Source organism: Bos grunniens, chromosome 7 (genome assembly GCF_055505025.1).
Source record: "Bos grunniens cultivar Pamir isolate PY7600 chromosome 7, Bosgru_T2T1.0, whole genome shotgun sequence".
Taxonomy (NCBI): Eukaryota; Metazoa; Chordata; class Mammalia; order Artiodactyla; family Bovidae; genus Bos; species Bos grunniens.
In genome coordinates, this window is record NC_141171.1 from 17,117,630 (window position 1) to 17,142,879 (window position 25,250).

The following is a 25,250-nucleotide window of genomic DNA, read 5'->3' on the forward strand; positions in this document are numbered from 1 at the left end:
GGTGAGTGGGCATTAGGGAGACAGGCCCCAGCTGGAGACTGAGCAAGACAGATCTGGGCCCTGCCACCAGGGCACTAAGTTCCAAGGAGTGGGATGAGGGATGTTTAAGAATCAGGCAAAGGGACTTCCTTGGTGGTCCAGTGGCTGCGACTCCGAGCTCGCAATGAAGGGGACCCAGGTTTGATCCCTGGTCAGGGAACTAAAGACCCTGCATGCCTCAACTAAGACCCAGAACACCCAAATTTAAAAAAGAAAACGAAAATCCCACCAACACATCTGCGATGATGAAGCCTTGAGCAGGAAGGAGAGCAGAAGCCTGGGAGATGCCTCCCCAGGGGGTCCAGCCTGGGCTTGATATGCTCTCCCGGATGAGGGGATGTTTGCGTGCTTCCGGGCTTCCTGCCTGGTCCTGCTGGACTCGACATACCAGAACCCTCTTCTCTAGCTCTTGACTTGGAGAGTGGGGGTCAGGAATGCTGCCGGGCATGCCGTTCCTGCCGGCGCCGTTTCCCCACCGAACGTGGCTGGGGTGGGGTGGGGGTAGGGCCTCGGAATGCCGGTGCCTGGAAGGGGACCGCGGGGAGAGGAAGTCACATCTCCCATGGTCAGCAGAGAAGGCACGACGGAAAACGCACATCAGGACCTGGTGAGAGAAGCCAGACTTTTGCACTTCCCACGGCTTCCCAGAGCCGGCATAACTACCCTGCTTCCAGCATACTGAACCCCAACCCCGGCCCCCACTCCCCGCCCCCGGAACTTCACGCGCCCCGCCTTCTAGGCTCCTCCTTCCTCGCGCGCGCAGCGCTTATAACAGAGGGCGTCGCACAGACACACCAAGCCGAGGGCCGGGGGCTGTCATTCGAGTCTTTCCTCTGGCTTCTGCACCGAAGCGAGTCCTCCGCCAGGGCCTTCGGGTTTCCAGCCCTCGCACCTCGACCCCAGAGTCTCTCTGGCGCCCCCTCATTCCTGCCTCTCCGAATCTCCGCGTTCCGAAGCCTGGACCACCAGGAAGGATGCGCTGTGCGCCGACAGCCGGAGCAGCCCTGATGCTGTGCGCCGCCACCGCCGGGCTGCTGAGTGCTCAGGGCCGCCCGGAGCCTCCCGAGACGCCGCGCTTTGCTTCCTGGGACGAGGTGAACGTGCTGGCACACGGCCTCTTGCAGCTCGGCCACGGGCTGCGCGAACACGTGGAGCGCACCCGTGGGCAGCTGGGCGAGCTGGAACGGCGTCTGGGCGCGTGTGGGGCCGCCTGCAAGGATCCTGAGGGGTCCGCCGCGCCTCCGCGCGCCCAGGCCAATCTGGTCAATCCCGGCGGCGGCGACGCCTCCCCAGAAACCCTCCGCAGCTTGAAGGTACATATACGCTACTGCCCTGGAAGGGAGTGAACAAGAAGGGGCGCATCCCGAACACCCTGGTCTCTCCTTTTTGCCTGCATGCTCAGTCGCTCCGTGATATCCGGCTCTTTTGCTACCCCATGGACTGTAACGAGCTTCCCTGGTGGCTCAGACGGTAAAGAACCCGCCTCAGTGCAGGAGACCCTGGGTTCGATCCCTGGGTTGGGAAGATACCTTGGAGGAGGGCATGACAACCCTTTCCGTTATTCTTGCCTGGAGAATCCCCATGGTCAGAGAAGCCTGGCAGGCTACAGTCCATGGGGTCACAAAGAGTCGGACACGAGTGAGCGACTATGCACAACACAGGACTGTAGCCCTCCAGGCTCCTCTGTCCATGGGATTCTCCAGGCAAGAACACTGGAGTGGGTTGCCATTTCCTCCTCCAGCGGATCTCCAGGGATCGAACCCACTTCTCCTGTATCTTCTGCATGGACAGTCGAATTCTTTACCATTGAGCCACCAGGGAAGCCTGGGCTCTTCTGCCCCGGCCTCAGAGGATGGAGAGTTGGAAGCAGGACCAGCGGATGAATGGAGAAGGTGGAGGCAGAAGACCGGATCCTCACCAGACTTTCACACTCTCCCCAGACTCAGCTGGAGGCTCAGAACAGCAGGATCCAGCAACTCTTCCAGAAGGTGGCCCAGCAGCAGCGGCACTTGGAGAAGCAGCAGCTGCGAATCCAGAATCTACAGAGCCAGGTGCCAGTGCTTGCTCCAGATGGGGAGGGAGGTTCAAGGTGGACCCTGTGGGTCTGGCTGTGGAGCCAGGCAGGTTGAGCAGCCTGAACCAGCCAGACCTGACATCCTCCTCCTGGTCCTGTCCTAGATGGATCACCTGGCCCCCAGGCACCCGGGCCACGAGATGGCCAAGCCCGCCAGGAGGAAGAGGCTGCCCAAGATGGCCCAGCTTGCTGGCCCAGCTCACAATATCAGCCGCCTGCACAGTGAGTGTCCAACCTTTTGCTGGACTCTAGCAAACTCCCCCCAACCCCCACCCTCATTCCCCGACTTACCATTCTTTCCCCTTTCCTTGTTGGGTCCACCTTACTGAGAAAGAGAGAGGCTCTGGCTGTGCATCCTCGTGGGAGGACAGGTCTCTGGTGAAGGGGTGACCAGGACATCCTCCTCTTCAGCCCTTACCCTTCCTCTCTGGGCTCCCCTCAAACCCTTCTTCCCAGAAAGTCAGTGGGATTTTCCCAAAGCCTCGAGAGCCACTAACTGGAGCAGGGGTTGGGAAAGTGGGTCCAAGAGGGGGTTGAGCTGCAAGGGTGTGGGGAAAGGGCTGGCATGGCTCAGGGACACCTTCCTGGGGGTTGGACCCTTGCAGGAGGGCGGGATGGTGGACAAAAGGGTGCCAGTTTGGGAGACTGGAGCCCCCCTTGGGTTAAAAGAGAACAGCTGCTGGGGAGGGGGATGTTCTGATGTTTGGGGCCACCAGGTGTTTGTTGTTGTTTGTTTGTTTGTTTTCTGCATCACTTGGCATGTGGATCCTAGTTCCCTGACCAGGGATTGAACTCACGCCCCATGCACTGGAAGCACAGAGTCTTAACCACAGGCCGGCCAGGGAATTCTGGGCCCTCATTTTAGAGTGTGGATCTGGGAAGGGAGACTAAGGCAGGGAACCCCCATCTCCCCGGCCAGTCACACCATTCACTCTTGCATCTCTTAACAAGTCTGGGGCCCTTGATCCATGCACCTTGCCTGGCTCTCACGGCTCTATTGACCTGGAAGTGCTGATCGCCCCTTCTCACCCTGCCCCGACTCCTACAAGTTCTAGATCCTTTATTGTGTATGCCCCAGAGCACCCCACATCTCCAAACCAGCATGTCTGTAGGTGTCTGACCCTGGCTCCCAGCTCCCCAGTGTCTCTGTCCCACCCTAAGTTCACAGGTCCAGACCTGGCTGACTTCTCTGAGGTCCTCCTACCCCATCCCCCCACTGGCATCTGCAGCAGTCTACAGCCAACCGGGTGAAAGTTCGAATCCCCCTCTTCACACCCGCCCTCGGGCTGGTTGCTGGCTTCCAGCCCTCTGGTCTTGAGTGCTCTCCCATCTCTTGGTCCCACCACCTCCCCCACCAGGAAGGGGAAGGGTCCGCTACACCCTCCCAAATGGTAGCCCTGCCATGAGGGGCTTCTGGGAGGGGCCAGCAGGCAAAGGTCCCACCTCAGGAATGTGATGGGGGAGGGGGGGTCATGTGTAGGTTGGGGGACTCCAGGCTCAGCCCTGCCAAGCCGGAGAAAGGTCAGAGCTGAGGAGACAAACAGCTGGTGCTAATGGAAGCCACACTGGTGGTTTGGCCGGCTGCCTGTTGTGATTGGAAGAGAGGAAAGTAGGCGAAAGGGGAGCTGCTTGAGGAGCCGGGAAATGTCAGCAGTCACTCTGGGCCCGCCCCCACCCCCACAGCGCCAACATGTTCACCCCTCAACCTGAGCCTGCCCTTCCCTCTTCAACCTTTCCCCTACTTTTCCTGCTGGGGTGGGGGCCAGGGACTTCCCCAGTCTGCAGACATGCCCAAGCCATCCCTCCGTCCCTCCCTCCTTCACTCTTCAATCCTTCCTTCTCCCTCTCAGATGCCCGGGACCCCGGGTGGGGCCTCTGTGGTGCCCTCCAAACCCTATCCAGGCCTAATGCTCACCCGAGGCTGGAGGAAGCAGAGCCCCTTCCCGTTTCTCTCTGTTCCGGTCCCACCCCCACTCTGGTCCAGCTCCTTCAATCATTCTTTCATGGCATCTTTATTAAACATCTGCTGTGGGCTGGCATCAGCTGGTGCCAGATGGTGGGCAGAGAGCCATTCCTCATTCCTGACTTCAGGGACTTCATACAGTATGGGAAGTTGTGGAGAGATCACAGATGTCCCCAGTTTTGGGGAGTAGGAAGTCCTCAGTGGCCCTTAGCCTGGTCTCGGGCTAATGATGGCCAAAATCTTGGCCTTCTCTGCCCACTGAAGCTGAAGAAAAAAATACAGAGACAGAGTTTGGAGGGAATAGAAAGGTGGCTTTAATTCTCAGCCAGCAAAGAGTTTCGAAACACGGTAGGCTCATGCCTCAAGAACTGTGCCCCCTCAACGCCCATGATGAGTCTCGGGCCTTATATAAGGCAAAGGCTCATAGTCAGGGGTCGGTGATGAGGAACAAAGGTGACAGGGTCTTGATTTCTCCCTCTTGCATTGTTTCTAAGACAGTCATAGTCTGGTGTTGGTAACTCAGTGATTGAGTCTGGCTGTTCCGTGGCTCTGTGGTCTTCTTTCCAGTGTGTAACTACAAGGGGAAGGGTGTTGTAAGGGTAAACCCCAGAAAGGCCGAAGAGCAAGCTTCGTTACTGACAAGCAGAGTTAGGAGCAGTTAAAGTAAGAAAAAGGAAACAACTAGGAATGTTCAGGCCTGATCACTGTTCTCTTTATCTTCTTTGTTCTCAGGAAAGGGAAAGAAAAAAACTCATTCCTCTTTTTTCCCTATTTATTGCAACAGGATGTGGGGGAGGGGAGGGGAGGGATGGGTGTCTGAGACATCATCCTTTCCAGAAGCTGGGACTTTTAATATGAGGCAGAGAACTGCATGAGGGAAGAGGTCCTAGGCAGAATACTAGCATGTTCAAAGGCCCTGTGGCCAGAGCGTGTGTGCTACCAGGAAGGCTGTGTGGCCAGAGGATGGGCGTTCAGGGTGGGAGGAGGCAGGATGGGTCTGGCTGGTCCTGGGGAGTGATGGGCAACTTTAGGCAAGTGGAAGGGGGCACGGTGAGCTGAGGAGTGCCCCCTCCTGCCCCTGTCACATGCTGCCTAGCCCCCAGACATGCCTGTTTCCTTAGACGCCCCTAGGACGGCTCTCCGTTTCAATCCCCCCCATCTTTTGTCTGTCCTTCAGGACTGCCCAGGGACTGCCAGGAGCTGTTTGAAGAGGGAGAGAGGGAAAGTGGATTGTTCCAGATCCAGCCCCAGGGATCCCCGCCTTTCCTGGTTAACTGCAAAATGACCTCAGGTAGGGCGGGCTGGCCCCCAGGTACCCTGAATATCACAGGCCTGGTTGTCTTTCCGTCAAGTGCAGCCACTTCTTATTCCCCACTTCCTCCTTCTCTGCTGAGTCCTAGGACAAAGATCTAGGCAGAACCCCCAGCTTACTGGCCAGCTCACCTTCTTTCTTTGCCAGTCTTCCTCCCATCCTGCTGGGGTGGGTGAGAGGAACTGTTCTCCCTGGGTTTAGAGGTGCTTTGGGGTTTAGGGAGCCAAACTGGGGAGGCAGGATCCCTTATAAGAAGAATCCTCCTGATGACCTCGCACTTTTCTGGGCAGATGGAGGCTGGACCGTAATTCAGAGGCGTCAGGATGGCTCCGTGGACTTTAACCAGCCCTGGGAAGCCTACAAAGATGGCTTCGGAGACCCCCAAGGTAGGTGTTTCCTGCAGGCCAGAGGCATAGCGGGGAGGAGAGTGTTACAGATCTGGGGGTCCTCTTCATGGATTGGCCTCTCCCATGGCAGGCGAGTTCTGGCTGGGCCTGGAGAAGGTGCATCACATCCTTGGGGACCGTGGCAGCCGCCTGGCTGTGCAGCTGCAGGACTGGGAGGGCAATGCCGAGTCCTTGCAGTTCCCCATCCACCTGGGGGGTGAAGACACCGCCTACAGCCTGCAGCTCACGCCACCGGTGGCCAGCAAACTGGGCGCCACCACCTTCTCGCCCAGTGGCCTCTCCCTGCCCTTCTCCACTTGGGACCAGGACCACGACCTCCGCGGAGACAAGAACTGCGCCAGGAGCCTCTCTGGTAAGCGAGCCCTGTCCCTCCCCATCTTGCCCTTCTCCACACAGCTTTTCTGCATCCCTGCCCCGCCTTCAACCCCATCTGTTTCCATGCCACTGTTCTTTTTTTTGGCCGTGCCAGGTCTTAGTTGAAGCATGTGGGATCTAGTTCCCTGACCAGAAATCAAACCCGTGCCCCCTGCATTGGGAGTGCAGATTCTTAACCATTGGACCACCAGGGAAGTCCTTATTTCTGTGCCCCCTTCTCCTTACTTGCTGTGGACCCTTAGGCAACTGACAAGGCCTCCCCCCCTTCATTTTCCCCATCTTTAAAATGGGTATAGAGACTTCCCTGGTGGTCCAGTGGTTGGGGATCTGAGCTTCCACTGTAGGGGACATGGGTTCAATCCTAGGTCACGGAACTAGGATCCTGCATGGTGAGGCCAGAAAAAAAGAAAGGGTATAACCACTCTGCCCACACCACATGATTGCTATGAAAATATTAATACAATGAGATGACTTTGCCACAGGCTAGCCACCAAGACAAACTGAAGGCAGAGCCCACGACCTATGAAGTGAAACAGATGAAACTGCCTTGTGGTGGGTCGAAGAAGGATGGTTGTTTGTTGTTTAGTCACTGAGTCATGTCCAACTCTTTGTGACCCCGAGGACTGTAGCCTGCCAGGCTCCTCTGTCCATGGGATTTCCCAGGCAGGAACACTGGAGTGGGTTGCCATTTCCGTCTTGGGAAGAAGGATGGAATAGTGATTAATTTCACATGGTTCAGTGTGATACAAACTAGTGAAACACACGACAGTCATAGAAAGGCTTTAATAAATGTTCACCATGTGGCAAGTGTGGACAAGTAACTTGCCAGGGTCACAGATGTAAAAGCCGCAGTTACCAGGATGGGGTGGGGAGGTGCCCTGAGCCCCTGAGGTGCCTTTGTCACAAGCTGGGGTTCCTTGGAACACAGTCTGACAACCACTGCCAAAGTTCTCTCATCTAAAGCGGGTGATGGCCAACACCCAGCCCCCTCCCCACCTCGGCCCCACTGGAGACCCAAGGACCCACAGGCTTGACCATGTCCCCTTTTCTCTGACCTTGGCAGGTGGCTGGTGGTTTGGCACCTGCAGTCACTCCAACCTGAACGGCCAGTATTTCCACTCCATTCCAAGGCAGCGGCAGCAGCGTAAGAAGGGCATCTTCTGGAAGACCTGGCGGGGCCGCTACTACCCACTGCAGGCCACCACCATCCTGGTACAGCCCACAGCGGCCTCCTAGCCTCCTCTCTGGGGCCTGGTTTCAGGCCCCCAGAGGACAGTGACTCTTGTCCACGTGTGGCCACTCCCTGCCTGGGCAGGGGCTCCAGGCAAGGGCTGTCTGGAGCCTCGAGGACAGAGAAGATGCCCATGACTGGAGAGGTCCCCTTGATGAGTAGGGGAGGCTGCAGGAAATGCCCTCTGAGGAGAGCAGAGCTGTAGGGCTGCTGGGCACAGACCCCGAAAACGTGGGACAGAGGGGCACAGAAACCCCCCTCACCCGCCAAGGAGCAGGGGATGCAGAGGGGACCCTGCGGGGGTGGGGCAGCCAGGCCGGCCCTCGATGGCCAGTGGATTCAGTCACATTGACTGGCTGGAGGACCAGGGCTTCCCGTAGGCCTGGGCACCCTCACCGTACTGTGGTGCCTGGGTGCTGTGAGTCAGCTGGCGCCCACGGCGTCTGGGTGGAACCCACAGAATTCTCGGAATAAAAGCAACTTCAAAACATTTCATTCTTTTATGTCCTTTGGTTTGTTTTTCAAAGTGGACAGTTTTCAGAGTCCGCATAAACAGGCTCACAGGGTGGAGGGTGAACACTCCAGGGCTCTTGAGGACAATGCTAGTCATCCTCACCGTCTCCAACATCTGCTTTCAACTTCCTTCACTTATGGTTTCATAATGGAGATCTCATGTTCATTTTCAGAGGTACAAAGCAAAACCCTCATTTGGTCCTTCTGGAAGCAGGTAATAGAGAAAGTTTGATGCTCTTCCTGATCATACTTATGCACATGAATCTTGATAACCTTTTAGTGTCTGGCCACATGAGAGAAATAGGGATGTAAGCTGCATATTTAATGTTATTTTTTTTAGGGGTCACATTTTTAAAAAAGCAAAACAAAGAAAAAGGAAATAAAAACAGCTAAAGTTTAAAAAGAAACAAAGTAGGGGACTCCCCTGGTGGTCCAGTGGTTAAGGCTCTGAGCTTCCACTGCAGGGGGTACAGGTTTGATCCATGGTCTGGAAATAAGATCCTACATGCCTTGTGGCATGGGCCAAAAAAAAAAAAAATATATATATATATATATATATATAAGAAAGAAAAAATTATTTAGGAGTGTACTTGATTGAACCTGATATATTCAAAATATTGCAGTTTAAACATGTGGTCAATATAAAAGTTACTGAGATACTTGACGTGGCTTCTCGTACTGAGTCTTCTGAACCCAGTATAGATTTCACATTTACGGCACATTTCCATTTGGACCGACCATATTTAAGGGCTCAGCAGCCACAGTGGCCAATGGCCACCATCTTGCACAACCCAGCTCTACTGTGTTACTTTTTTTTTTTTCCTTGCCTTGCAACTTGCGGATCTTAGTTCTCCTACCAGGGATTGAACCCACGACCTCGGCAGTGAATGCTCAAGAGTTCTAACCACTGAATTGCCAGGGAATTCCCTCTACTCTTACATTAATGCAGAGTTTTGTGTAAACTCTTCCCACTTTTGGCTATGTCTGCAAAAGTTTTCCTTTAAATTAGCCTTAAAATATATACATATAGGGGGTGAGGAGGGGTGAATAAAAAGAAAAAATATATATGTGTGTATGTGTATGTAGTGTATATATATATATATAGGCTTCACAGGTGGCACTAGGGGTAAAGAACACGCTTGCCAGTGCAGAAGACATGAGACACACGTTCTTCGATCCCTGGGTTGGGAAGATCCCCTGGAGGAGAGCATGGCAACCCACTCCAGTATTCTTGCCTGGAGAATCCCCATGGACAGAGAAGCCTGGCGGGCTACAGTCCATGCAGTCACAAAAGAGGCAGACAAGACTGAAGTGACTTAGTGCGCGGGTGTGCACACACACACACACATATAAATTCAACTAATATTTCTTAAGCACCTACTAAAGGCCAAGCCCTGTCCCAAGTGCTTGGGACAGCTAGTCAACAGAAAGATCCTCATCTGGGGACTTTCCTGGCAGTCCAGTGGCTAAGACTCCATGCTCCCAATGCAGGGGACACAGGTTCCACCCCAGTCAGGGAGCTAGATCTCACAAGCCGCAACAAAAGACCCCATATGCCACAGCAAAGATCAGAGATCCCCATTGCCGCAACTGGCTCGGCCAGTTGCGAATACCTGGCTCGGCCAAATGAATAAAAATAAATAAATTTTTAAAAGATTTGTCTCAGCACCATGCATGTATTCCCATTACAGATAAGGGTCCAAACAGAGACACTCTTCTAATTGATCGTCCAAATGGAGACACTGTTGAGAGTGAAAGGGGGGTGTGTTGTTAATAATTAAGCCAGACGACACACTCCTAGGCATACAGGGACTTATTGACCCAGTTTTTTAAAAAGTAGAGGCATATCTCTACAGCATGTGGAAAACCCATATCACTTGCTATAAATAGGTTAGGAAAACTAAACTCGGTGAAAAAACAATGCCGATGCTTTCAAATTCCAGTTAGAGGGACTTCCCTGACCGTCCAGCGGTTAGGAGTCTGTGCTTTCACTGCTGAGGGTGCGGATTAATTTCTGGTTTAGGGGAACTAAGATCCCGCAAGCTTCATGGATCGGCCAAAATTAAATAAATAGACTCTGGGCTCTCAGTGTTCTGGGCTCGGGTTCAATCCCTGGTCGGGGAACTAGATCCCACATGCCACAATTAAAGATGCTGCAATGAAGACTGAAGGTCACTCCTGCCGCAACTAAGACCTGGCACAACCAAATAAATAAAAATAAATATTTTAAAATTTCTGAAAAATATGTCTCCATATATAATTGAATATATATTATATATATGAATCACTGTACTATACACCTGAAATTAACACAACATTGTAAATCAACAATACTTCAATAAAGAACTAACTTAAAAAAAAGAACTGGAAAAAAAAGGTATGACTTTCTCAGTATGTGTGTGCACGTGTTAAGCTGCTTCAGTTCATGTCTGACTCTCTGCGACCCCATGGACTGTAGCCCACTAGGCTCTTCTGTCCATGGGATCCATTCACCACCAAGCAAGAGACTGGAGTGGGTTGCCATTTCGACCTCCAGGGTATCTTCCCGACCCACGAACAAAACCCAGGGATCAAGCCTATGTCTCTTGCATCTCTGGCATGGGCAGGCAGGTTTTTTACCACTAGTGCCACCAGGGAAGCCCCATATACACACTGCTGCTGCCGCCACTGCTGCTAAGTCGCATCAGTCGTGTCCGACTCTGTGCGACCCCATAGACGGCAGCTCACCAGGCTCCTCCATCCCTGGGATTCTCCAGGCAAGAACACTGGAGTGGGTTGCCATTTCCTGCTCCAATATACACACTACTAAACATAAAATAGGTAACCAACAAGGGCCTATTGTACACTACAGGGAACTATATTCAATATTTTGCAATAGCCTATAATGGAAAATAATCTGAGATATATATATTTATATGAATATATATTCATATATACTTACATGAATCATTTTGCTATATACCTGAAAGTATATAAATCAAGTGATTTATATACTTGTAAATCAAGTGAAAGTGAAAGTGTTAGTCGGTTCGATCATGTCTGACTCTGCAACACCATGAACTGTAGCGCATCAGTCTCCTCCGTCCATGGGATTTCCCAGGCAAGAATACTGGAGTGGGTTGCCATTTCCTTCTCCAGGGGATCTTCTCGACCCAGGGATCAGACCCAGGGATCAAACCCAGGTCTCCGGCATTGCAGGTGGATTCTTTACCATCTGAGCCACCAGGGAATCCCATTGTAAATCAACTATACTTCAATTTGAAAAGAAAGGAAGAAAGACTCTGACTCCTATGCGAAGAACAGACTGTATGAGGTGAGCACAGAGCAGGGAATTTTGGGAACAGGAAACACAGGTCCAGGTAGTGATGACAGGGCTGGGACAGGGGCAGCAGCAGAGGAGAGGGTGCCAAGTGGTCAGAAATTTAGGAGGGAGGAGGGGCAGAGTAATGCAATTGAGGGAGGGGATGGGAGAGAGGGGCAGGGGAATAAAGGATGAGAAAAAGAGAGGAGTCCACAACCTCTGGCTTTGATGATGGGAGTGGGGGGATGGAGTCACAGGAGGAGGAGAGAATATGGGAAAAGAGGTCAAATTTGTGTTTGGGATGCCTGGTGAACATCCCAAGGATGAGGTCCAGGAGGCAATTATAATAATTACTATAATTAGCACATGAGCTCTATGCTTACACTGCATAGAGCATGCCTGCATGCTCAGTTGTGTCTGACTTGTTGCAACCCCATGGACTGTAGCCTGCCCACCAGGCTCCTCTGCCTATAGCATTTTCCAGGCAAGAATACTGGATTGGGTTGCCATTTCCTCCTCCATCTTTCTGACCCAGGGATCAAACCCGAGTCTCCTGCATCTCCTGCATTGTAGGCAAATTCTTCACCACTGTGCCACCTGGGAAGCCCCTATACTTACACTATCATTAATCAACCATTTATTGTGCACTAGCTATGACAAAGCAGTGATGGCCACAAACACAGTCTCTGCCCTCACAGGGTTGATGCTCTGTTGGTGGGGGACAGAAACTAAATATGTAAATATATTTGTGAAAATTAAAAACAGGAAACCTCAACTAAAATTGGCATCAAAGGGACTTCCCTCGTGACGCAGTGGTTAAGATCCCACACTCCCAAGGCAGGGGGCCCTGATTTGATCCCTAGTCAGGAAAACTAGATTCCACATGCTGCAACTAAGAGCCTCCATGACTCAACTAAAAGATTCCGCATGCGGCAACTAAGACCCAGCGCAGGCAAATTAAAAAAAGAAAAAGGAGTTAAAAAGGCTTGCAGAGGGAGTTCTTATGACCTGCCACTCTTCAATTACCCCAAACAGGAAGACATCAGTTACAGACCCCAACCAGAAGAGAGGCACCTTATGCTCCCAAACAGAAACTGCTACTACTTCACTCAAGTGGGAGAAAAGAAGACTTTCTTCCTGTCCAGCCAATGGAAACACCACAACTCAGCCAATTCCCAAACAGAAACTGCTACTACTTCACTCAAGTGGGAGAAAAGAAGACTTTCTTCCTGTCCAGCCAATGGAAACACCACAACTCAGCCAATCAAAAGCTGGCCTCACCTGAAGGCTTTCATTTTTCTGTTGTGCATGACTTCTTTGTTCCACCCTCTTTTCTATAAAAGTCTTCCATTTTGTACAATCCTAAAGGAAATGAACCCTCAATGGAAGGTTGATTGGAAGGACTGATGCTGAAGCTGAAGCTCCAATACTTTGGCCACCTGATTCAAAGAGTCAGCTCATTGAAAAAGACACTGATGCGGGGAAAGATTGAAGGCAGGAGAAGAGGGTGACAGAGGATGTGATGGTTGGATGGCATCATTGACTCAATGGACATGGTTTTGAGCAAACCCTGGGAGATGGTGAAGGACAGGGAAGCCTGGGGTGCTGCAGCCCATGGGGTCGCAAAGAGTTGGACACAACTGAGTTACTGAACAACAACAACTGGGAATTATCTCTGCTTGACAGATGAGATGTTGCTTGATTCATGAACCTTTTAATAAGGGCAATAAGATCTTCACATTTACTCAGTTGAATTTTGTTTATTAACAGGATTGAGAGGGAAATATACTTTAATGTCAAGGGAAGATAAATAAATCCTCCTTACGGCAGAAGAGATGTGGAATAAAGCAAGATAAAGAGACAGAGAAGGGGAGAGTGTCTGACATCCCAGATGTTGTTTAGTCGCTCAGTTGTGTCCGACTCTTTGCAACCCTATGGACTGTAGCCCACCAGGCTCCTCTGTTCATGGGATTCTTCAGGCAAGAATACTAGAGTGGGTTGCCATTTCCTTCTCCACAATCAAACCTGCATCTCCTGCTTGGCAGAGGGATTCTGACATCCAGTAAGGATTTATATATATTTGTTAAACAAAGACCCAATGACTGACGGTGGTGGTAGATTAGATCTGTTTAGATCAATGATCTAGTTATACTCCAAGATTCCCTAAGATTTCTTCCCTGTTATACAGAGTGAGGAAACCGAGGCCGCCGTAGGGATGGAAACTGCAACCCAGAAAGAAGGGGACCTCTAAGAAGAAAAGGTCCACACACAGATGCCGCCAGGAGCTGTCATTTACTGGGGCAGCGAGGGTGGGAGTGGGCGTACCGCAGAGCAGCGCGCATTGACCTATGACGTCATCGGGACGTTAAATAGCGTAACACTACCTGGACGTAGCCCTATTTCCCTTCCCGGACAGGTCATCTGGTGGCCCGGTACTATCTGAATCAAACCTTTCATTGGCTACTCGCCCCGTCAATCCGTTCCATTCTTCCAGTCTTCCGCCCCGCCTTCCAGAACTCGCTTCTGATAGGCTGGTGAGGCTGTCACTTCCGAAAGGTCCGCATTCCTTCCGCCTTTCTCCGGGAGACCGAGGGCGAAGAAGGTGGGTCTCCGGAGGCGCCCACCCCAGAGGCGCCCACCCCAGAGGCTCTGCTTCCGTCTCTTATTGGCTGCCCTGGGTGCCGGTCGCTACATCACCCACCGCTGATTGGCCATTCGGCCGCCGCTCTGCGCGGCGCCGGCTCCGCCCCCGTCGGGTGTTTGTGGTGGGGCTGCGGAGTCGCCGATCCCGCCGGAAGCGCCAGGACAATGGGGACCCGGGACGACGAGTACGACTACCTATTCAAAGGTGCGGTCGGTGGGGCACAGACGGGCAAGCGGGCGGTGGCAGGCAGGAGCCGAGGCTGCGCTTCAGGCCTCTGGGCCTAGGCCGCAGCCCGAAGCTTGGGGCCCAGCAGGCCGGGCAGCCGAGAAAGGCCAGTGAAGGCCGGTCTTGGTCAAGTTCGGGCCAGGGTGCGCGGCCATGCGAGGCCGGCTGCCCAGAGAGGCTTGGGGGCCCGGGATGCGCCGAGGCGGGGCCAGGGCCCAGAGTGGGTGGGGCCCCGGGCAGTGGGAGAGGCCGTTAGGGGCGGGGCCTTCAGAGGGGCGGGGCCGCCCCAGCATTTGGCGGGCCGGGCTGAGTGGAAAGCTCCCTTCGCGATGGGGGCGGGGCCGTTAGAGGCGGTGCTAGGATGTGGTGGGCGTGTCCAAGAAATGGGCTGGGCGAATGGGGGCGGTGCTCTCACCTAGTGGGAGGGGCCTGTTTTGATTAGTGGCAGTGCATCTGTAGGGTGCCCGGGAAGGTAGGGGAGAACAATGGGGATCAAGGTGTGGTGGTGGTGGGAGGGCAGTGGAGCCTGGATTGGGAAGTGGAGTCGGAAATGCGTTGAGGGGCACCTGGAGTGGGGGGGGGAAGTCAGGGACTGTGTGTGCTAAACCCAGACCTAATGGTTAACTCTTAGAACTCTTTTAAGAGCGTTCTCCAAATACCTGCACTTTTCTAAGCACTTTACACACGTGAATTCATTGAAGCCCTCGCCACAGTGAGGTCGGTATTGTATTATCCAGTCTTTCTCTTTACGAACCTGGAAACGGGCACAGTTTACGTGGTGGAGCAGGATTTGAACCCAGACCATTTAAGCAGTGTACCTGGGGTTGTCAGACCTCCTCCTCCAACCTACCAAAGGATCTTCCTTGGCCAGGGAGCAGAGGGCTCTAGGGGCCTCAAGTAAGACGTGGGCAGGTCAGGCAGCCATTGCTGGGCTGGCTTAGGGGTCACTGACTTTCCAGAGCCTTCTGTGCCAACCTAGGCTTTGGCCAGGTCCTGTGCCACTGAGCTGTGTTCCCCGGCCGACATTGGCCACCCTTGAGAGCTAACTCCAGGCCCACTCGGGGCACCCTTGCCATGCTACCTCCCATGCCAGCCTTTGGCATCTTTGCCTCATTGGGGGAGCTTGGCCATGGCTGGGAATGTAGTGTGCCCGTCACTATGTGTCTGTGGTATCATCCCTGGTTGAGTCTGGGGTTCTGGGGACCTTGGGGATGTAGAAAGTGGGATCTCCAGTAGTGAATGGTTTCTGGGCAGAGGGAGTCCCTGTGCCACTCTGTCACACAGCATTGTGGGCTCCAGGAGCTGCTTGCAAGCTCATAGGTTGCCAGCAGGTGAGGCTGTGTGGTCAGCAGGCATCTGGCTCAGGTGCTGACTGAGCCCTGGGGGGTCTCACATTAGAGGCGAGAATGGACACTGTCAGGGCTTTGAGGGTGGGTGACAGGTGGCCTGGATGCCAGTCCTGCAGCACATGGTGCCTATGTCTACCCAGCCTACTCCAGGGGGCTGCTCCCCAGGTGCTGACTGGCTCCCACCTGCATGTGTACTGCTGGGCAGGCCTGGGTAGGGGGCGTTCCTCCCAGAGTCTCTTTTCTTTTATAAATATTTATTTATCTGGCTGCATTGGGACTTAGTTGCGGCATGTGGGATCTAGTACCCTGACCAAGGATTGAACCCTGGCCCCCTTGCATTGGGAGCATGGAGTCTTAGCCACTGGGTCGATCACCAGGGAAATTCCCCCTCCCAGTGTTTCTGTGGTCCTTCCTCACTTGTTATTTGCAGGGCTGGTTTAGGGGTCACTGACTTTCCAGAGTCTTCTGTGTGAACCTAGGCTTTGGTCAGGTCCTGTGCCGCTGAGCTGGGCTCCCCAGCTGACATTGGCCACCCTTGAGAGCTAATTCCAGGCCCACTCGGAACACAACAATTTGCTGTTGTAAATAATCCAGCTCCAAGTGTTTGCACGAGTCATCTTTTGTCCTTTGGTTTATTTCCTTGAAGTCTGTTCCCAGAAGAACAGTTACTGGGTCAGGGGCACTGGAACTGGGCTGTGCACTTCCCAGGACCCATCTCCTGAGTCCTCTTTCTGGAAATACTTCAGGGACAACTGGCCCCAGGGGGCAATGCCTGCCTGCCCCACTGCCCTCTCCCCCTGCGCTCTAGCAGGTGCCCTGCTGACCTCGAGCCGGGTCAGAAGTGACAGTCTAACCCACAAGGTCAGCGGTTCCCAGTCTGGTCATCTGAGACCTCCCTTCACACTTAATGCCTTGTCAGAGGACCTCTCTATTATTTTTTGACCCTCTATTATTTATTTTTGGCTGTGCTAAGTCTTTGTTGCTGTGCGGACTTTTCTCTCGTTGCGGCAAGAGGGGGCTAGTTTCTCTGTGGTGGTGTCGGCTTCTCATTGCAATGGCTTTTCTTGTTGCAGAGCATAGACACTGGGGCATGCGTGTTTCAGTAGTGTTGGCTCCCAGGCTCAATAATTGTGGCACACAGGCTTAGCTGCCCTATGGCATGAGGGATCATCCCAGACCAGGGGTTGAACCTGTGTCTCCTGCATTGGCAGGCAATTCTTTACCACTGAGCCACCAGGGAAGAACCCTCCCCCTCCCCTGCCAATTATCTTTTAATATTTGTCTCTAAATCCACTCAGTTAAATAGGAAAAGGAAATTCTGACTCTGGGAAATAAAGAAGGAAGGAAGACAGCAGGCAGCGAGCTGCCACTATCGCATCACTGGCCATAAATATGGCAAGTAGACAGAAATGTGAATAAGCTGCCCCCCCACAGGCCCTCCTGTGACCCCATGGCCTGCAGAGGGTCAGGCCTGGGCAGTAGAGAGGTGTCCAGACACAGCTGTGCTGGAAGGGTTGACAAGGATCCACTTTCTCACCACACAGCTCCCCCGCCCTGCCGCCTGGTCGGGGGAGCCCTTCTGGAGTGGAGTGGTTTGTAATCTTCCCATCCCCCATCCTGTGCCCAGCCTCCCCCAGGCTTCAGTCACCTTTCCCTGGCCCTGCCCTGGGCATGGAGGGGCCACACCGCTCACTCAGGACACTGGCTGCCCTCTGCCCAGCCCTCCCGGCACCAATGTGCTTTTCTGGCAGCCACATCACAGGTTGGCTCCCCTGTCCTCCTGGTCAAGGCCAACAGGTCCCCCTGGGGGTTTTCCCACATGCTTCTCCTTTTCCACTAGGCTCATCCCTCGCACCCCCAGAAGTGAGTTTATTTATTTGTATCTAATTATAGACCCTCACTTTTATCCTGCTAACATTTTATCCTTTTCAGTCCAGGGCCATTTCCCCAGCCTGCCCGTCAATTCCCCAGGGGTTCCCTTGACCTCTCCTCTGATGGACCAGGTGGTGAGGTCCACAGTGGGAGCATCTGTGACCCCTGATCAGCCTGGAGTGGGGGGGGGCAGTGCCTCTGATGGCCACTCAGTGGCCTGAGTGTCAGAGGCTGGACTCTAGATGTGCTGCACTGTCCTGGGGCAGGGCAGGGGACCAAGGGTTTCCAAGAGGTGCCAGCTCTTTGTTTTTGCCAGCGGGGCTTGCCTGCTTGGCCAGCCAAGTGGTGTGCCCTGGGGGACTGTGTCCCGGCCAGTGATGCCACCAACTTCTGGGGAAATGCTGGGGGCCATGTCCTCAAGGGCTCTTTGTTTCCCTGAGACAACAGATGACTTGTACTTTGGACAATGCCATCCTCATTCCACAGCCTGCACACAGGACTGGCCTGGCCACTGCCTCACCAGCCAGTTCTGCACTGGGCACCGTGTGCCAGGGACCTAGGGGGCAGCCCTGCCTTCTGGGCCATTTGTCTGGGCTGTGGCTGGTGGCCCTTGTGTGGCTCTGGGCTCCACTGTTCTCATGGCGTGACCTTGGGCCAGGGGACTTGGTCACTCTGGGTTAAGCATCCCCAACTATACATGATCATGTGAGCATCTGTCCCTGGGGTGGCCTTGCGAACTCCATAACAAAGCCCTTAGGGCTGGGCCTGGCCTGTGGGGCTCAAGAGATTGTTGGCTGGGCCAGAGCAGACCCCATGTGGAGAATGGGACCCCCAGGCTGGACAGATGGACAGGGCTGGGAAGACCGTGAGAGGGTAGGGGGAATACAGGGCCGGGCCCAAAGGGACCCTCTTCCTCTGCATTTCCTGTTCTGTTCCTGAGGACATGAGACCTGTGTGCAAATCTTGGCTTTGGCCAGATTCATGCCATCACCATGGGAAGGAGGTCAGGGGTTGGGGGTGTGGACAGTGGGCCCACAGTCAGTCCAGCCGTGGCCCCACTGGCATGGCTGGGAGTCCTTGGCCCTCAGGCCCATGTTCACTGACCTCTTTCCACCATTCTCTGAAGTCAACTTGGCATTCTTGTGTCTGGTGCCCATGGTGTCAGGAGAGGACATTGGCATTGTCATCAGTGGCTTGGTGGTAGTTTGAGAGGAGAGGAGTGCCTGAACCCAGGGGTTTTGAAGGATGAATAGGAGTTTCCAGCTACTGTAGGGGGTCAGGATACCCCAGATGGTGGGAGAGGAGGCTAAACCCAGACCCCTGAGCTCAGCCCTGTACTTAGGAATCCTGGGTTCACATCCTGCTGAACCACTCTTCAACTGGATGGTCCCACGCAAGTGGCTGCCTGTCTGCACCTCAGTTTCTCATCTGTAAAATGCGTCATGTGATGTATATGTGAGGTGATAGCACATCAAGAGCTTTCTCAGCACAGAACATTCTTCTTGTTCTTGTTATTCTTGGCTCTAATGCAGCCAGTCCAGAGAGCGTACTGAGTCCTGGGAGCTGCCTGGCCTACCCCTCCTTACTTAGAGCCCGAGGATGGTGACCTGGGCATCTCCCAGTGGGGGAGAGGTGGGCCTGGGAAGCTCCGCCAGCTCCTTTGGCATTCGTTCATCCAATAGGTATTAATCAGGTGTGTCCTGTGCACCACACCGCGCCAGGTCCTGGGGATACGACAGCAAACCAGACTGTCCAAGATAGCTGCCCTCGAGGCAGAGTGACAAAAAAAATCATTAAATGAAAGCTGGCGAGTGTGGTGGGTTGGAAGCTATGGAGGAAAGGCAGGGAAGGGGACTGGGGAGTGACGTTTTAAGAAAATGGCAGGGTTTGGCCTCCTTGATCAAGTGCCACCAGAGGGGCCACACAGAGGAGAGCAGGAACCCGGTGGGTACTTGGGGAATAACCTTCCAGGTAAAGGGTAGTGTCGCGAGGAGGCCCACGTGTCTGGAACAGAGTGAGTGAGGGGGGAAAAAGAGGGGAGGTGAGGGCAGGGAGGGGACGGGGCAGGTCATGCAGGGCCCTGTGGGCTCCGGACTTTGGAGGTGGGATCCCTATGAGGGGGTGGGGGAGGGGGGGGAACCCACTCTGGGTGCTCACAGGCGCCCTCTGGCGGCATAGAGGAAAACAGCCTGTTCGTCGACGCTGAGAATAAACGTAGAAGCTCCTGTCTGGGGTCAGGGAGCAGCGAAGCTGTAACAAGCAGCAGGAATCTGGGCGCGCACACATAGAATTTCTCATCAAGGAAAAACTTCGCTGGGGCCTTGAGCGACCGACCATGTCCGCAGCCCCTGGGGTGCCAGAGCCTAAGACCAACGCTTGGGCGTCCCTGTGGTTTCCAACTGGAGCATCTAGAGAGACGCTGTTTCTTCTGCACTGCGCACACACGGTGCACACATGGACACAAGTCCCCGGGACTGTGTTCTGAGCCTGAACACAGCCCCTCCTGGCCTTTCCAGCCCAGAGCCTGGAGCGGCTGGGCCCCCAGAGGCAGGGCTTACACAGCTGGGGACAGGCAGCACGATAAAGGGAAGAGTGGAGAGAGACTCGCCCATTTTCTGCCCTGCTCTGCGTTCACGGCTCAGGCAGGCTCTTGTTCCGTCGTGCCTGCAGGATGATCTGACACCACCCCCCTACCTGCCCTGCAAACCTGCCCTAGTGTACCAGATGTTGGCTGAGTTCCGATCCCAGGCATTCCCATGACCCCCTCCCTAAGGTGCTCCCGTCACTGTCTTCCTGTGGAAAAGGCAGCCCAGAGAGGTTAAGTGACCTGCGGAAGGTCACCGAGTCCTGAGGCTTTCTCAGGCATGCCCTGACTTCCCAGGTCACCAGGGAAGTTTGGGACTGTCGAGGTTTGCGACTCCCCAGGCTGCCTTCTGCCCAGTGCCTGGGTCCCATCTGGGGCAGCCCTGCTCTAAAGGACCCTATTCGTGTCGTACCTCATGCTAGGGGCCCAGGACAGTACTGACTCCGCTCCGTCTGACTCTTGTCATGCGTCTGCAGCACCCTGGGCGCCGCTGTGAAGGCCCTGTGGGTGGATGTGGGCGGCATGTGGGGTCTCGGCTCTGGGGCACTGCCCGCTTCTGGCCCAGGGAGCCTCACTCGTGCCCCTCCCCACCCCTCCCCCCAGTGGTGCTTATCGGGGACTCGGGCGTGGGGAAGAGCAACCTGCTGTCCCGCTTCACCCGCAACGAGTTCAACCTGGAGAGCAAGAGCACCATCGGCGTCGAATTCGCCACCCGCAGCATCCAGGTGGACGGCAAGACCATCAAGGCGCAGATCTGGGACACTGCTGGCCAGGAGCGCTACCGCGCCATCACCTCGGCGTGAGCAGCGGGGCCAGGGGAGAGGGGAATCGTGAACACAACCCCGAGAGCAGGAGGCCCAGGGTGGAGGGACAAGATCCCTGGGAGCTGTGGACCCGCTAGAAGGCTGGTGCCCAGTCTTGGCCATGCTGTGACCCCCAGGTGGGCACGCCCCACAGCCCCTCTGACCCCCGGGTCCTGTTGACGTATTGCCGTGCCTCTGGGCACTGGCTGCATGGTGAGGGCTGTCATCGTCAGTCTTGGCCTGGGCCACTCCCCTCTGCCTGCGCCCCATCCTGTCTGCTCAGCCCGCCCAGCCCCCTACCAGTGCTCACCATGTCCCACTCCATCCTGGCCTCCCAGTAGCCATCATGACCCCACAGGCTGCCTCTTCCCTGACCCTTCCAACTTCCATCAGCCACTTGCTGCCTCCTGGATTCCTTTCACTGAGGCCAGGTCCCTTCCTCCGCTCCTTGATCTCTTGGACTGAATGCCTGTCCATCCATCTGCTTGGTGCCCCGGACAGGACAGGCCACAGCGGGCATTAGGCCACACAGGGCATTTCCCTGTGTGGTGGTCTTCTCCTTTTAGTGGTTGACCCAAGGAGTGTCTTCTGACCCCAGATTCCCAACTCTCTCTCAGGCCTCCCCATTCCTGAGCTGAATCCGGGGGGTGGAGCCTGGGGCCTCAGGACACGCACCTCTCTCTCGAGGCCACGTTGGTCACCCCTCAGGCCAAGGAGCTGCTGCCCATGGAGCCTGGGATGCCCCCTCAGGCACTGACTCAGCTCACACCTGGCCCCGCCCCTCCATCCTCACAGGTACTACCGTGGCGCAGTGGGCGCCCTGCTGGTATATGACATTGCCAAGCACCTGACGTATGAGAACGTGGAGCGCTGGCTGAAGGAGCTGCGGGACCACGCTGACAGCAACATCGTCATCATGCTGGTGGGCAACAAGAGCGACCTGCGCCACCTGCGGGCTGTGCCCACGGATGAGGCCCGCGCCTTCGCAGGTGAGTGCCCACCAGACCTGAAGGGGTGGCCAGAGGGCAGCCAGGGGGTCACTCTGGGTCATCTGCTCTGGCCGGGGCCTCGAGGGGCCATGCTGCTGAGAGCGGGACTCTGAGGTGTCAGAGAAGCATCTGGAAGGCAGGCAAGGCAGCTGGCCCACACTGGGTGCATCTTCCATGCCTGTGGCCACAGAGCCAGTCTCCCCTCCCCGAGAGTAAGTATCCAGTCCTACCCCTTTGGCCCCCAACCTTCATCTCCTGGACCAGGTGAGTGGGCAGGCAGGCAGGGTCCCCAGGAGAGGGTAGGGGTGCCCCCCACCCCACCCCCCCAGCTGACTCACCTGGGCCACATCCTCTCTTCCAGAAAAGAACAACTTGTCCTTCATTGAGACCTCAGCCCTGGATTCCACCAACGTGGAGGAAGCATTTAAGAACATCCTCACAGGTGGTCACAGGGCCAAGCTGGGGTCCCAGAGGGTGGGCATGAGCAGGGCCCCAGCCACCCAGGTCACATGCTCCAGAGCACAGCCCCCAAACCTTCCTTCATGAAAACCACTGTTCAGTCTAGACATGGGGACAGACAGGGCCTGCTCCACAGCATGAGGCCAGGTCCCACCCGTACTGTCACTCACAACACAGGGACCCTCCTGCAGGTGGGTCCTGGGTAGCTTCACTAGAGAACAGCCTGCAGGGTCGGCGGGAGGCATGTGGCCTCAGGGACTCGGAGCCCACGGGCTTCTGGAAATTTCTCCTTGGAAAAGAAGGCCTCTGATCTTACAGAACGAGTGGCCCTGGGTGGGAGGTACATTTGCAGACAGGTGTGGGTCCTTCTGTTTCCGGGTACACAGCTAGCCTTGGGGATTGGGGGGAACCTCCGGGAGCCCATTAAGGGGCGCCCAGGGCACAGTGGGAGCCTTTGGGAGGGATTCCAACTCAGCATCCGGAGGGCTGCCTGGAGGAGGTGACATCCGGAAGAGTACTGCGGCCTTACCCCGTGCTTCCCTCCCCCCACCCCGTAGAGATCTATCGCATCGTGTCACAGAAGCAAATTGCGGACCGTGCAGCGCACGACGAGTCCCCCGGAAACAACGTTGTGGACATCAGCGTGCCGCCCACCACCGACGGACAGAAACCCAACAAGCTGCAGTGCTGCCAGAACCTGTGACCGCCCCGCACCTGTTCCGAGCGTGCGTGCACGTCCCGGCCCTCCGCCCCTCTCACTGCCCCGCCCCCACCCTCCCGCCCCTCTACGACTGGCTCCGGCCCTCCCCTCAAGCTCCGCACGAAGAACCAGACCAAGGAAAGCTAGGAGCCCCTGGCTGCTGCACCTGCTCTCCTTGGGTTCCAGTGGGCCTCTCATCTCTGCGGGGCGGGGAGGGTGGTAGGAGGAAGGCGCGGGCCAGAGGCCAGGGGGATGAGCAGCAGGCTCTTCCAGTTTTCCACGGCAGCCTCAGAGGAGCGATCGCCGCCCTCCCTCTCTGGCGGGTTCCCACCCCGAACCCCACTCCTGGCTGATTCAGCCAGCCAAGCAAGGCGCCGGGGGCTGGGCAGGCGGACTCTTGGCTCTCAACCGCCTGCTAGCCCACGCACAGCCGGCACCGCGCACGCCTTCATCCTCTCCCGCGCGTGCGCGACTCAAGCTCCTGCCTGTAGATTTATGCTGGGAGAAGACCCTCTCCCCACCTCCCCCTCCTTTTTGCACGCAGCGCGCTCTCCAGCCTTCACCCCATCCTGTGCCCCCCTTTCTGTCTTGTCTCCCCGTCTGGTCAGGAACCTGTTTGCAAGTGAAGCAATATCTCCGTGTTTTGTATATACAACCGCTCTTGTAGCCTTTGGTTTTTTGTTATTGTAGAGAAACACAGATTCTTTATACACTTTGTAAGATTTACGCCAAACCCTAGCTCTCGATCTCTTATTCTCCCTGTGGCCCCTGCATTGTTGCCCGGATGCCTCGTTTCTCTCGCCCGGTTACTAAAATGTATAATTCGAACTTCCTGTACAGAAACCTGCCGCTGCGCCTTTGTCTTCTTTTTCTTTGCCAGGTGGCGCTCCTGAGCTGGGGTCTCACTGCAGGCGCCCATCGCCATGGCTCATGCCCTGCGCAGGACAGAGCAGATCCCACCGTGGTCCTGGGGTGGGTGAGGGTGTGGTTGGGTGGACCCTCTTCCTGCCGCCCCGAGGCAGGGAGGCAGGAAAGGCTGGGGGCTGGGCAGTTAGACGCCCCCGGCACTAGGACTGCCAGGCCTAAGACCTGAGGGTGTGAAAGGGTGGGCTGTGTCCACTGCTCCCCGTTCTCAGCCCCCAGGTTGGGGTTCACTGCTGACATTCAATGGCACCCCACTCCAGTACTCTTGCTTGGAGAATCCCATGGACGGAGGGGCTTGGTGGGCTGCAGTCCATGGGGTCGCTGAGAGTCGGACACGACTGAGCGAGCGACTTCACTTTCACGCATTGGAGAAGGAAATGGCAACCCACTCCAGTGTTCTTGCCTGGAGAATCCCAGGGACGGGGGAGCCTGGTGGGCTGCCGTCTCTGGGGTCGCACAGAGTCGAACACGACTGAAGCGACTTAGCAGCAGCAGCAGCAGCTGACATTCTACCGCCCACCTGGCCTCCTCCTCAGCCGTCACCTTGCTCGATGTCAGCTCCACCCCAGCTCACTCCATCCTAGACCAGCCTTTGAGGAGTGCCCACTGGGGGAACACCTGTGACAGAGGAGGGGTGGAGGGCGCTGATGGTTCCTCTGGGTCTCCTCAGGACCCAGCTTCTCCCCTTGGCCCATGTGGGCAGGACTGGCCTGAGGATCACTTCTCACTGTGGAGGGGGCAGAGCAATGCCCCACCCCACTCTGATCACATAACCGTGAGTGTGTGCGTGTGCGTGTGCGTGTGTGTGTGTGCACGCGCGCACGCGCGTGTCTCCCCCCACCCATCACCTGAGCGCTGGCAGCTGTTCTAGAAGCTCCAGCCTCTGAGAGAAGCCAGTTGTGCCCTTGAGCCCTAGGAGAGCCACCAGAGTGGGATGGGGCTGGGGGGAGGAGTGGTGGCACGCCCTCCAGGCTCCGGCTGCCCTGCCAGGAAGGATGGACAGACCCTGACAAATCTCTCCTGGAAGAGCTCAGAGCCCAGAGCCGCAGGGGTGTTCTGACCTGGGAGGTGGAATCAGGATGTGTGGTCCAGGGGGCCAAGGCCAGTGAGAGAACTGGGGGTCCTGTGGGACTGCACACTCCAGGGCTGAACACAGCCCCTGCGGGGTGCTGACTCCCCTGGGTTTGGACAGGGCAGGGCATGGAGAGGATGGATGGTGTAAAGAGGGCTCAGGAGGGCCAGGTAAAGTGATGAGGCACCGGAAGGGTGTCAGGCGATCAGAAGATGAAATCTGGGAATTCCCTGGCAGTACAGTGATTAGGATTTCTTGCTTCCACTGCAGGGGGGCACAGGTTCAATCCCTAGTCAGGGAACTAAGATCCTGCATTGCAAGCAGCGTCCCCACCCCCTACCCCCCAAAAATCAAGTCTTAATGGAGCCTCTGTGATGACCCAGGCCTGGGGCACATATCTGAGAACAAGAATAT

General features: G+C 55.5%; 2 protein-coding genes across 3 annotated transcripts; both read left to right on the forward strand.

Moving 5' to 3' along the window:
• Positions 1-835: 835 nt before the first annotated feature.
• ANGPTL4 (angiopoietin like 4) lies at positions 836-7,891 on the forward strand. Of its 2 annotated transcripts, XM_086409727.1 has the most exons (7): positions 836-1,352; positions 1,980-2,090; positions 2,218-2,335; positions 5,254-5,367; positions 5,679-5,774; positions 5,866-6,147; positions 7,234-7,891. In XM_086409727.1, the coding sequence occupies exons 1-7, from the start codon at positions 1,014-1,016 to the stop codon at positions 7,404-7,406; spliced, it is 1,233 nt and encodes a 410-aa protein (XP_086265853.1). In that variant the 5' UTR covers positions 836-1,013; the 3' UTR covers positions 7,407-7,891. The 2 variants fall into 2 exon arrangements, with proteins under 2 accessions (XP_086265853.1, XP_086265854.1); XM_086409728.1 differs by lacking the exon at positions 5,254-5,367.
• A 6,078-nt stretch (positions 7,892-13,969) lies between these two features.
• RAB11B (RAB11B, member RAS oncogene family) lies at positions 13,970-23,683 on the forward strand. Its single transcript, XM_086409735.1, has 5 exons — positions 13,970-14,063; positions 20,493-20,688; positions 21,488-21,681; positions 22,043-22,123; positions 22,698-23,683. Exons 1-5 carry the CDS (start codon positions 14,024-14,026, stop codon positions 22,841-22,843), a joined length of 657 nt encoding a protein of 218 aa, XP_086265861.1. The 5' UTR covers positions 13,970-14,023; the 3' UTR covers positions 22,844-23,683.
• The last annotated feature ends 1,567 nt before the right edge of the window (positions 23,684-25,250 follow it).

Bases quoted from the DNA above. Each gene is read 5' to 3' on its own strand.
- RAB11B (XM_086409735.1), top strand. From the start codon at position 14,024: ATGGGGACCCGGGACGACGAGTACGACTACCTATTCAAAG. The intron at 14,064-20,492 runs GTGCGGTCGGTG...CCCTCCCCCCAG, and splicing joins GTACGACTACCTATTCAAAG to TGGTGCTTATCGGGGACTCG. The intron at 20,689-21,487 runs GTGAGCAGCGGG...CCATCCTCACAG, and splicing joins TACCGCGCCATCACCTCGGC to GTACTACCGTGGCGCAGTGG.
- ANGPTL4 (XM_086409727.1), top strand. From the start codon at position 1,014: ATGCGCTGTGCGCCGACAGCCGGAGCAGCCCTGATGCTGTGCGCCGCC. The intron at 5,368-5,678 runs GTAGGGCGGGCT...TTTTCTGGGCAG, and splicing joins TAACTGCAAAATGACCTCAG to ATGGAGGCTGGACCGTAATT. The intron at 6,148-7,233 runs GTAAGCGAGCCC...TGACCTTGGCAG, and splicing joins CTGCGCCAGGAGCCTCTCTG to GTGGCTGGTGGTTTGGCACC.